This window comes from Phascolarctos cinereus, unplaced genomic scaffold (assembly GCF_003287225.1).
Source record: "Phascolarctos cinereus isolate Bilbo 61053 unplaced genomic scaffold, phaCin_HiC Scaffold_3;HRSCAF=262, whole genome shotgun sequence".
Lineage (NCBI taxonomy): Eukaryota > Metazoa > Chordata > Mammalia > Diprotodontia > Phascolarctidae > Phascolarctos > Phascolarctos cinereus.
The window spans coordinates 27,836,836-27,849,669 of NW_027555736.1; the positions used below are offsets into that span (position 1 = coordinate 27,836,836).

General features: G+C 37.9%; 1 protein-coding gene across 3 annotated transcripts in view; it reads right to left on the bottom strand.

Moving 5' to 3' along the window:
• The window catches only part of CTNNA3 (catenin alpha 3), a 1,889,266-nt gene that overhangs the window by 175,598 nt on the left and 1,700,834 nt on the right, over positions 1–12,834 (bottom strand). For all 3 annotated transcript variants that reach the window (XM_020998213.2, XM_078150742.1, XM_020998214.2), the window contains exon 15: positions 9,122–9,303. In XM_020998213.2, the coding sequence (XP_020853872.1) occupies positions 9,122–9,303 (182 nt within the window). The remainder of the gene's footprint in view (positions 1–9,121; positions 9,304–12,834) is intronic.

A 12,834-nucleotide genomic window follows, 5' to 3' on the forward strand; every position in this document is an offset into this window, starting at 1 on the left:
GACCAAACTCCTCTCTCCAAAATTATTAATCATCTCTTAATGGCCAAATTCAAAGGACTTTTTTGTTGTTGTTTTTGTTTTTTTTTGGCAATCTTCATTCTTCTTTACTTCTCTGCAGTCTTTGACATTTTCAATCATCCTCTTCTCTTTTATACTTTCTTTTCCCTAGGTTTTCATGACACTGTATTCTCCTGGCTATACTCCTACCTAGCTGGCCACTCCTCTTCTCCTTCACTGGATCTTCATCCACATCATGTCCACTAATAGTGAGAGTCCTACAAAGATTGGCCACCATGGTTTCAATTCTCAACTTTATGCAGATGATTCTCCAATCTAGCTTACCCACCTGAACCTCTCTCCCAGCACAATCTCTCAATAATAACTGCATTTTAGAAATTTCCAACTGGATAGCCCAGTAGACATCTCAAATTTGAACATGTTCAAACATATTCCTTTTCTCCCCAAACCTTCTCTTCTTCCTAACTTTCAGATTACTGTTGAAGGTATCACTATCCTTCTACTCACCCAGGCTCATAACATGAGTGTCATTCTCAACTCCTCCTTCTCTCTCATCACCATTTCCAATCTATTGCCAAGTCCTGTGGATGTTACATTCTTAAGTTCTCTCGAATACATCTTTCTCTGCTTTGGAAGAGTTCCTATCCTGGTGCGGGTTGTAGTGAGCCCACACATAGACTACTGACACAGCCTGCTGGTAGGTCTCCCTTTCACAAGTCTTTCTCCACTCTATTGCAGTCTCCATTCAGCTGGTAAAGTGATTTTCCTAAAGCACAAGTCAGATCATGTCATACTCCTATTTAATAAGCTTAACTGGCTCTGTATTAACTCCAAAAACAAGGATAAAATCTTCTTGCTTTTAAAACCTTTGATAAACTTGTCCACTCCTATCCTCCCAGCCTTGTTATACCTTACTCTTTTCCAGGTACTTTGTTTTCTAGTGACATTAACTTCCTTGCTTTTCCTAAAAAAAAAAAATGACACTATCTCCCAACTGCCAGCTTTGTCACTGATTGTCCCCAATACCTGAAATTCTTGTGGCATCAGGAAGTTGGGTGGACTGCCCGATGGGATGGGACATTCATGAGCTGATTTGGTCTGGACAGCTGGCTAGATATAATGGATAATTAAACTTCCACTTGTTGTGGTTTAATCATCATGTTCGACTCTTCATGGCACCATTTGAGATTTTCTTGGCAAAGATACTAAAGTGGTTTACCATTTCCTTCTCCAATTCATTTGACAGATGAGGAAACTAAGGCAGATAAGGGTAAGTGACTTGCCCAAGGCCACACACCTAGCAAGCGCCTAAGGCCAGATCTGAACTCAGGAAAATTTGCCCTTACTAGTTATTTAATAAATGCTCACTGACTGATGAATGGAATGAAAGAATAAAGTTTTCTGGGGGATTTTTTTAAGGATAGCAAATTTGTTTTTGTTGTAATAAAAACTGTTATTTATTACTGAAAAGTGCTATCCTCCCAATCATGACACCTCCATTTTCTAAGGGTCCCATGTCAAAAAAAAAAAAAAACTTGAGTAGCCTGCCAAGATAGAAATTCTGAGTGGGTGGAAAAGAATAAGTTACACAAATTACTGCACTTGGCCTTCAGAAAAGGCATTGGAGTGTCTGTGATCAGGAACAAGAGGAGAGGAAACTTACTACTGAAGTATGGGGAAAGCGCAAGTAAAAATACAGTAATACATATCAATTTCAGAATAATTGGAAACAGATAATAAACAGTATGGAAAGTTAGTATCTCAGGCTCCATGATCCTATCAAGGTGAACATTTCCTCAATTGGTGGTCAAACTTTAGATGACAATCTCAGTGGGTTACTTCAGCCAAAAACAGAATCCACACCTCCAAACTTAGCCAGCTGCAGCTAGGACATCAGGCTTGTCTCTCAAGGGACTACAAGCTTGATAGAACTTAATGGAATTTCCATTCAGCCATCAAAGACTTTGAGATTCTAGGACCACATTCACGGCATGAAGAAAAATCAAGGGAGTGAAATGATGTAAGAAGCAGTAAAACAATCCATCTAAAAGCATTTATTCAGTTTATACTATATGTCATAGAAGGCAGGTAGGTGGTTCAGTAGATAAAGCACCAGGCCAAGAGTCAGGAAGACCTGAGTTCAAATCCAACCTCAGACATTTACTAACAGTGTGATCCTGGGCAAGTTTCTTCATCTCTAAAATGAGCTGGAGAAGAAAATGCCAAACTACTCCAGTATCTTTGCCAAGAAAAACCCAAGTGGGGTCACAAAGAATCGTACACAACAGCAATGACTGAACAGCAGCAAATATGTCACACGCTGTGCTAAGAGCTAAAAGGTAAAACCAGTCCCTACTCTCAACTACCTTACACTGTAATGGGAGAAACTATGTAAAAAAAAAAAAGATGCTTAGCAGATAATAGCTAGCATTTATAATAACATTTAGCATTTATATAACTTTACATAAATTCATATATATGTAAATTTGTACAGCTTTAAGATTTATAAAAAGTACTTTATAAATATTATTTCATCTTATTCTCGTAATAACTCTGTGAGGTAAATACTGTTTTTATCCTCATTCTACAGATGAAGCTGACTAGCCCAGGGTCACATAGCTATCATCCTAGGTAGAATTTATATTCTTGTCTTCCTTATTCCAAGTCCAGTACTCTAGCCACTGTGTGATTCATTTACCTATGTACAGAAAAGATCAAACATTACCTTAAAGGGGGAAGGCAGCAGCTGGGACAAGTGAGAAGGGTCTCCTCCTGGAGGTCAAATTTGAACTTTTTTTCTTTTCTTTTCTTTTCTTTTCTTTTCTTTTCTTTTCTTTTCTTTTCTTTTCTTTTCTTTTCTTTTCTTTTCTTTTCTTTTCTTTTCTATTCTTTTCTTTTTCTTTTTTGCAAGGTAATTGGGATTAAGTGACTTGCCCAGGGTCACACAGTAAGTGTTAAATATCTGAGGCCAGATATTAACTCAGGTCCTCCTGACTCCAGGGTCAGTGCTTTATCTACTGCACCTCCTAGCTGCCCTTAAACTGAGTTTTAAATGAAGCCAGTGCCAATTAGCTGAAATTTTACTGAAATTTGAATTACTGAAATTTAACTGAAAATTTGGTTAAAAAAAAAAAGGCTGTGTGAGTTTAGATGGCTTGTCTAAAAGCATAGAGCTATTAAATATTTGAGGTAGGATTTGAACTCATGTCTTCCTTATCTCAAGTCTAGAGTTCTATCCACTGTGGCATCTAACTGTACAATGAGATTGATGAAAAGTAATAAGGATTACCTCTAAGTTAGATGGTGATTATTGAGCCCCAGGCATCTCAGCAACTATACAAATATTAGTATTTTTAAAAATAAAATTTGTTTATTAGGAAAAAATACAAAACACAATGTCTTTGATGTCCCTGAGTTTTCAATTCTTAATTTGTCATTCATTTTTTGTGACTGTCACTTCTCTTTTGAGAAGTGGCAGTGATCTGGTCATGGGATCAACATCGACCCACAACCATGTCTTGATCTCAAACACAAGAGCTTTGTGATCGGGGCAAGTCACCGAACCCACCTGAGGCTCAGTCTCCTCATCTGGAAAATAGGTATTATATTAACTATAGTATATATCTTCTAGCATTGATGCAATGCTAAAAAGAAATTACTGAAATCATTTGGAAACCCCAAAAGTATATATAAATGTGAACAATTACATTCTACCTTCCCGTGTTCTTTCAAAACCATCCCATTCCACATGTAAATATTTTCTTGATATTTTTCAAGCTCAAAATTCCTATCCTCATTCATTCTTTCATCCTTTAATGGGGCTAATTTCTAAATTTAAACTAGTCATTATTTGCAAACAAAATTATTATTTTTCTTTTGTTCTTTTTTTCTTTATTCAGAAAAGAAATGTTACTTCAAATGGATTTTCTTCTTATTTAGTTGTAACTATGTAGGCAGATTTTGAACAGTTAGGAACCATTTCTGCATGATTGATATTGAATTTTTTGTCTCCCTTTCCAATATTCTGAGACATTTGGAGTGTGTGTGTGTGTGTGTGTGTGTGTGTGTGTGTGTGTGTGTAAAAGGAAGGCAACGTGGCGAGGAGTAGCTACGTGATACAGTAGAAAGAGTGCCCAGGCCTAAAGACAGGAAGACTTGAGTTCAAATATAACCTTAGATATTTACTAGCTAAATGATTAGTGCCTCTGGGAAAGTCACTTAATCTTTGCTTGCCTCAGTTTCCTCATGTGTAAAATGGAAATAATAATAGAACCTTCCTCCCAAGGTTGTTTTGAACATCAAATTAGATTATAATTATAAAGCACTTAGCACAGTGCCTCATACATAGTAAGCATTAAATAAATGTCACCATCATCATTATCATCATCAGTCACTATTATATACACATTTGTGCCCTTTCATGCCCCACAACATTGAACAAGTGTCTTTGAATATAACTATGGGATAATATATGTATAAACACATATATGATTAAGAATTATTATTAAACATCATAAACACAATTGAAGAAATGATAGAGAATCTTGTTACTAGGAAAATAAACACAATGATTTTGTGGAAAGTTTTAAATGCTGGAATGGAAATTTTGCATTTTATCTTAATGGTTCGATGATGACGGTGATGGTGGTGACACAAAAGATACTTATATATTTTCTAAAAGTTAGTGAAGCATTTTACACAAATACTTTCATTTTATATTGTCGTTCAGTCATTTCAGTCATATACAACTTTTCATGACCTCATTGGAGGTTTTCTTGGCAAAGATGCTGGAGTGGTCTGCCATTTCCTTTTCCAGCTCATTTCACAGATGAGGAACTGAGGCAAATAGAGTTGAATGACTTGCCCAGGGTCACATGGGTAGTAAGTGTTTCATGACAGATTTGAACTCATGAAGATGAGTCTTCTGGACTTCAGGCCCAGCACACTATCCAATATGGCATCAACTAGCTGCCATTATTTTATACATCATAGATGATTAAGAATAGGATAGAGTAAGAGAATTAGAATGAGTTCTGTGACTGGCATACGGAATACTAGGATGACAAAATTCTAGCAATGACAAACACTTACTTCTCTGCAACCTTCCATCTTACAGTAAATTCACATGGAGCACCAAGGAATTCAAGGGTGTAGGATTTGAACTCCCAATGTAGCCTCTGTCTAGTATGCTACTCTGCTATTCACATAATGAAAAAATAGTTTAAAAAGAGAAATAACAGCATTGTAATGAATCTTCTTTCATAGGATTTCAAATAATATAGTTACTTCAACAAACATTCTGTAAGGTAGTCAATCCATCAACTAACATTTATTAAGTACCTACTATGTGCTAGAAACTATGCTAAGTGCTAAGGATACAAAGTCATGGAAAACAAATCAAAACCATCAACCTTTGTCTTCAAGGGGCTCATAGTTTAAGGAGAGAGGCAATATGCAAATGACTCTGTAAAAACAAGCTGTGGACAGACTAATTTGAGGCTAGCCTCAGACAGGGGGCAATAAGATGAAAAGTGATGGGAAAGGCATCTTGGGGAAGGTAGGACTTTAGCAGGGATTTGAAGGAAAACAAACCAGGAGGTCAGAGGTGATGATGAGGCTGGAGAGTGTTCCAAGCATGAGGGAAAGCTGGTGGAAAATGTTTAGATTTGGAAGATGGAGTATAATGTACAAGATACATCAAGTAGGCCAGTGTGACTATATCACAGAATAAGTGGAGGGGAGAAGTACGTGTGAACACTAGAAAGATGAGTAAAATGGGCTTTAAAAGCTGAACAAAGGGTTTTACATTTGATCCTGGAGGTAATGAGCAGTCATTGGAGTTTATTAAATGGAGGGTGGAGGTGACATATTCAGATCTGCACTTTAGTGAAATTACTTTTACAGCTGTGGGAGAAGATGAGTCTTAGAGGGCAAGAGATTGGAGGAAGGCAGACTCAACAGAAGGTTATTGCAACAGCCATAGGTGAGATGAGGAGAACTTGTACCAGGGTGATGGCAGTATCAGAGGAGAGAAGATGACACACTCAGGAAATGTTACAAAGTTAGAAATGAACAGACTTGACAAGATACAAGTTCATATCTGGAAGATCACATTCTCCAGAGGTTGAAGGGAGGGGCCTACACTCTGATGTATAAAAATAAAGCTGTACAAAGTAGGAGGAAGAAGGAGAAGAGAAGGAAGGTGAAGCAGAAGGGAGAAGAAAAAGGGATAACTCAGGTCTTCCTGACTCCAGGCCTGGCACTCTACTCTATCCATTGCCCCACTGAGCTTCCCCATTGAAAGGAAATTGGCCATTATTTAACCTCTGCTCTTTTAAAGGATAACGTGAGCTTTGAGGCACTTTTTAGCTTTCTCGTAGCAGTTAACACTCATTCACACATGTATAATTGTGTATCATAGTTATTTCCATGCCTTTCCTCACTGTTATACTATAAAGTCCAAGAGGGCAAGAGATGTGTCTCATAAATTTTATACAAACTTCACTTCCTATGACAGTGTTTGGTACATAGTAACTTCCCTCTGATTGAGAAGTTTCCTGGTCCCCCTGCTGCTAGAACTTCTTCCAAAAGCAAAATTTGTATTTATATTTTCTTATTATGTACATACTGAAATAATCATATTTTCTCCTCCTAGAGTGTGAATTCCTTGAAGGCTTGGGCTGTCATTTTGTTGTTTGTATCTCTAGTGCCTAATAGCTAAGCACTTAGTAGATAGAGTGTTTGATTACTGATTGATTGATTGATAGCTACTTAAGAAATGTTGGTAGAACAAATGGACAATTTTTTTTTGCCTTCAAACTAAATGGGCCTAGAGGTTTATTGATTCTGCTATGTCTTTTTCACTGTCAAAAACTGCTAAACCTCTTCTAAATCTCTCTCTCTCTGATCTGAAGGTGTATTGTGGAAGGAACTAAATCATCAGTCTTATGAAATTTAGGACCTAAGTGGGCTCTAAGAATGACATCTTCTTTTTGACAATGCAATGCATGTACTTTTAGATAGCTATTTTCTTTATGTCTTTTCCCTTTTTTCCCCCTAGATCTGATACCAGTTTCTCATGGTTAAAGTTATTAGATGTCTGATTACTAGAATAGTGAGTCATGTATGTATCTTATTTTATTCTGCAGTCCATGATTTTTTTTCTTTTTTGATATTTTTGTGTATTCTTCCTGCCTCTCTTTTGTAATGACAATAACTGACATGTATGTAACACTTCGCTGCACAAAGTGCTTCATATCCACTGTATCTCATTGCTCTAACAACAACCCCGTGACATACATAATACTATAAGTCTCATTAGGCTCATTTTACAGATCAAGAGCAGTCAGCATGGCCTAGTAGATAGATAGGCATCTTTAGAGTCAGGAGACCTGAGATCAGTTCTCTAATTTTTTCCTACAATACATGCTAACTGTGACATCCTGGGCAAGTCACTAAATCTAAGCACTCTGGTCTTCTGATTGGAAAATATTCTACATCCTATCTTGCCTGCACCCAGATCCATCATACCACTTTCCTTAGTATCTTCATGCCTTGTTGTCTATCCCTGGCTGCTATCTCTAATTTAGAACTCAAGCTCTGACCCTGGGACGCTGGGCTTCTGATTAATAAACATTCACCTTAGTAAAGTCCTTGTCACCACCAAATAGTTTGATATTACAAATGAATATATACACTCACATACATATATGTGTAATGTATATATAGACACATGTGTCTGCATATATGTGTACACATTTATATAGAGACACATGTGTATATGAGAAAATACTAAAGAAGAAACTTCACCATCAATTTTGTCATTGTACCCTAAGGATTATGTTGTATTTTCATATATCATGGACCTGTATCCTTCTATATGTGTTCTTGCCTCCTATTAGAATGTAAGCTCTTTGGGAGTCGGGGCTGTATTGCTTTTCTGTTTTCAGTACTTTGCACATAGTAGGAACTTAATTTTTTCTTTCATTAATTCATCTTGCCAAGACCTGGACTCACCACAAAACTTTTGAGAAATCTCTATATCTTGCCAAATGTACTCCAGTCCCCACCTCTAAGCCACAATTTAACTTCCCAACCTGGGATCTTTGATTTTTAATTGGTGAGTATTCTCTTTATCTTGCTTAGACCACAGCTAATAAATGGCTTTCCCACAATCTCAATTCTATATTCTACTAGCCCCTGCTCATTTCTAGAAAAGTCTATGTCAAATGCCCTATGATGCCAATCAGCAGTCCCTCTTATTCCTGCACAAAGCATTCCTCTCTGGACATCAGCTCCCTATTTATGCTATCTTTCCTTAATGAGGGTTTAAACACCTTAGGGGCAGGAAATGACTTATATGCATGAATTTGTATTTCCATTAGTACTGTGCCTAGTCCATAGCAAGAATTTAATAAATGCTTTTGAAATTCATTCATTTATTTATTTGTGGTGTCCCCATGCAACTCCAAAAGTATGAATTTCAGAGAAGATACAGATCTGAACTAGGAAATGGAATGTCTTCATTTTGCAATGCCTAGATCACAGGTCTATACTATTCTTTTACATCTGCAGGGATCAAGAAACAGAGTCAAAAAGGTTTAGGATTCACCCATGGTCACAAACCAAGTAAGGGTCAGAGACAGGATTTAAGCTCTAGTCTTCCTAACGCCATGCTGAAAACTATATATTCTATCTATTATCCCATCCAAACTTTGTGACCAAATGATAAAATCATTAAATTAAAGTAAAAAAAAAAGGCTAAAAGAAATGGCTTCAGGAAAGCCTCAGGAATTGATTTACTGCAGTAGTACACATTTCTTCAGAGAATGAAAATATGAAAATATGACCTGTTGAATAGGAAGCTTTTAAAAGAAAGACCTTGATAGTTATCATCAAAATTACATTCAAGGTTAAATATTGTTCTTCCCCCTCTCACTGGAGTCCTGAAATGCTACACACCTAATTCCTTCCTTTTCGTTTGCTTTATCGTTCAGTCTTCACAAGATTTTGGCACCTGCCACTCGGAAACCTTGATGTTGTACCTGCGTGACAACTACTTCTAACACTTATAAATATTAAACATCATTTTCCACATAATTACCTGGTGAAGTCTGTCATCTCCATCATAATCATGCACATCTTCTTGGCCAGGACAATGATGTCATTGCTGGTATCATCCCATATCTCAATCTCAGCATCCAGTTTGCTCTTGACTTTCTTGAAATCAGCTACTTGCTCTGCAATCTTTTCCTTTTCCGCCTCAGGCAGCTGAGTCATTTTAGCCTGAAACAGGAGATAATCTGCTTTGTAAAAACATCTGCCAGGATTTAAAAGCAGTTTTCTTCTGAAGTATGTAGTAGGCATCACCGAATGCCCAAACAGAGCAAATAAAAACCAAGTCAAGTCATTTATTTTACCCCAAAATCAAAAACAAACAACAACAAAATAAAATGATTTCCTAAGCACAGGATTATTGGGTTACATATTTAGAACTAGAGGGGACCTTAGGGGCTATCTAGCACAATCTCTTTATTTTACAAATGGCTAAATTGGGACTCAGAAAGGGTAAGAGACTTCCAAAAGGTCAAGGAACCAGTAACTGTCAGAGGCAGTGTTGGAACCTAGATTCTTGAGAATAGAGACTGTCTTATTTTCCATTTGTATTCTAGGTCCTTAGCACAGCACAGCCTTATTTACCAAGACGCATCATTTAATATCATTCAGTGCATCATTTAATTTAAACCTGGCTTTGGAGCAGCTTGGTGGCACAGTGGATAGAGCACCGGCCCTGAAGTCAGCCTCCTGAGTTCAAATCCGGCCTCAGACCAAACACTTGACACATACTAGCTGTGTGACCCTGGGCAAGTCACTTAACCACAATTGCCTAAAAAAAAAACCAAACCTGGCTTCAAGCCTTACCTTTGACCCTTCCTAACTGTATGACTGTAGGCAACTCTAAGACCAAGTTACAAAGAAAATGCTAATCTGAATTAGTAAAGGGAGTTTCCTCACCTGGGAATTCCTGATACTAATGAAATCACTGGTCCAGTAGTTATTGTTATTTTGTTTTTAATTGTTTCAGTTATGTCTGATTCTTTGTGACCTTAATTTGGAGTTTTCTTGGCAAAGATACTGGATTGGTTTGTCATTTCCTTTTTTCACCTCATTTTACAGATAAGCAACTGAGGCAAACAGGTTAAATGTCTCGCCCAGGGTCCTACAGCTAATGTCTGAGGCCAGATTTGAACTCAGGTCTTCCTGGCTCTAGGCTCAACTCTCCAGTTCCTGTGTTATACATATGACTTAAATGGTGATTGTTGTTGTGACGTCAGGAGGGTGATGTCCATGTAAATTGGATTTAAGTGAGATAGGGCTGTGCGAAGTCATTGGCCTCACTCTCTCCTCTGGAGTCCAGTGGACTTAAGTGGTGATAACTAAGCTTAAGTTATTGGACTGCAAAGACAAAAGAAGGAAAAATAGTCCTTTCACTCAATGGGCTCTAATTCTACTGACGGGAAAAAAAAATAACCAACCTGTACAAAGATAAAACAATAAAACATATAAATAAACAAATAAAAACAATAAAAATCGTATGTATCCACTGAAGGCATCATCTCGAAAAAGATCTGCTAGTTTCAGAAAAATGTTCAATTCAGTTCAATAATTCAATCAACACTTATGTAGCATTTATTATGTGCCAGGCACACTATTAAGCACTGAGGATACAAATAAGAATGAGTTCCTGTCCTCAAGGAGCTTACATTTACTGGGAGAAGACAGCACACAAAAGGAAGCTAGAAAGTGGGGGGAGGGGGGCAGATCGGAGGACATGTTGTTCTGTAGTGTTTAAATGGATACAAAACTGTAGATGGAGAATGCAGAATGAGCTGGAAAATATGAATCCTGCCGTGTGTAAGGCAGAGCTTTAAGAGGAGTTTATCGCCCCATCTCTTAGCCCTCCAGTAAGCGGGGGAAAGAAGTGGAGGGAGTTGGCAAGTGTCAAGTATGCAAGGCTGAGTTAGCAGCATGGTGATGAAGTTTAAGCTTACCTGGAAGCTGAAACCATACAGAGAGGCAGATGGGAAGTGGACAGAAATCTCCCACTGTTTTCCTCCTGCTCAACCTCATGCAGGGGAGTTTGGTTCTGACCTTTGATTGGCAAAGGGCTTGACTTTTTATTCCACCCCACTCTTTGATCTTGTGGGAAGAGGAATCCAAGAAGCTTTGAGAGCTCCAAGAGAGATAGAAAGGGCAAAGGCTTTATCAACATAGAGGATTGCCATGCAGGATTTCAGTACCCTCAAGCCACATTGTAGTAGACACTAAAATACATTTAAGTTGAGGATAAAATCTTAGTGATCCCTCATTCTTCTCCTCTACTCTTTTCCTCTCTCTCCCAATGTGGTTAATCCCCATTTCTAAAACTGACATCTCTGTAGGATGATGTCTTTCTGAAAAGTGTATTTGATATTCTGTGATTAAAGTTGTCTTTGGCTCTAAAACCAGAATATGTGATAAAGCTGTTAACCAACTGCACTGTTAAACCACGTATACTACTGTCCAAACACAGCATGTGGAGAATTAGGGGAGCATTAAAAAAAAAAAAGCAATATTTTGCCACAACACAATTCATTTCTAGGACTTAGAAATGAGCAGTTACAATTTGTTTTTACAAGTTCCGGTCAGGGATTATACATTTAGCTGGATTACTCTAGGCAAATGAGACAGCAGTAAAGGCTGGCCATATGCTGGTATAAACTGGCAGTAAGACTGGTATTGATGATTACTGAACAGACTGATCTGAAAGAAAGTCACTCTTTTGGAAGGTGAGGAGCCAAGAAAATAGCTAGAGAGACAGCCCCACACAACAGGAATAGATTCTTGGCCAGCAAAAAGGCAAGACTGGAGGAGAAAAGTCACTGACATCTGTCTGTCTACTCACTGGTTCATCATACATAGAGCCATGCCACTGATACATATGCAAAGCAATTTGGGGGAGATAGCACTAAGAACTCAGGGGAATTAGCAGGCCTTGTCTAGGCTACGCAGGTGAGCCGAGCCTTCTAGTCACTTACTTGCCAATATTCCTACCAATCTAAAGACAACAGATCTCACTTGATCTGAAAAGCTAAGTAGACTTGGGTCAGGTTATTATTTGGATAGATTACCACGGAATGCTGGGTGGCACAGTACTATCGAGTTAAGCTTGGAATCAAAGGGACCTGCGTTTGAATTTTGCCTCAGTCTCTTCCTAGTTGTGTGACTGTGGATTTATCACTTATGATACATTTCTTTGTGCTTCAGTTTCCTCATCTTTAAAATGAGAGAAGGGAGATTCATCTTATGATCATATGAAGGAAACCAGTGTTTCTAAGAGGCAAAGATATATGGAAGTATATCTCAGTCATAGGGGATTGGCCCTGGAATAGACTTAGATTTTAAGCTACCTCTCTATCCACAACTCCATGCTACCTTTCTGTATTATCTGGGGTGGGGGGGGGAGATAAGATATATTAATATCTGACCTGATGAAAGTGGTGTCAGAGCTATGCCTTGAAAATCAGGAGGCATTCCTGGCAGGTAGGAAAGTTCAATGCATTGCAACTTCACAGAGGTAGGAAAGTGGCTTTTGGAAATCCAGGAGGAATTTGTAGTCCAATAAGAGGAAGAAGTATGAAATAATGATGGGCCATAGGTCATCCATCTCCTGATTATTACATGAGAAGCAACTGGGAGCTGAGGAAGATTTATTTTAAAAATTTTATTTTTATTTTCGTTTCCAAATTCTCTCCCTTTCTCCATCTCTCCTCCACC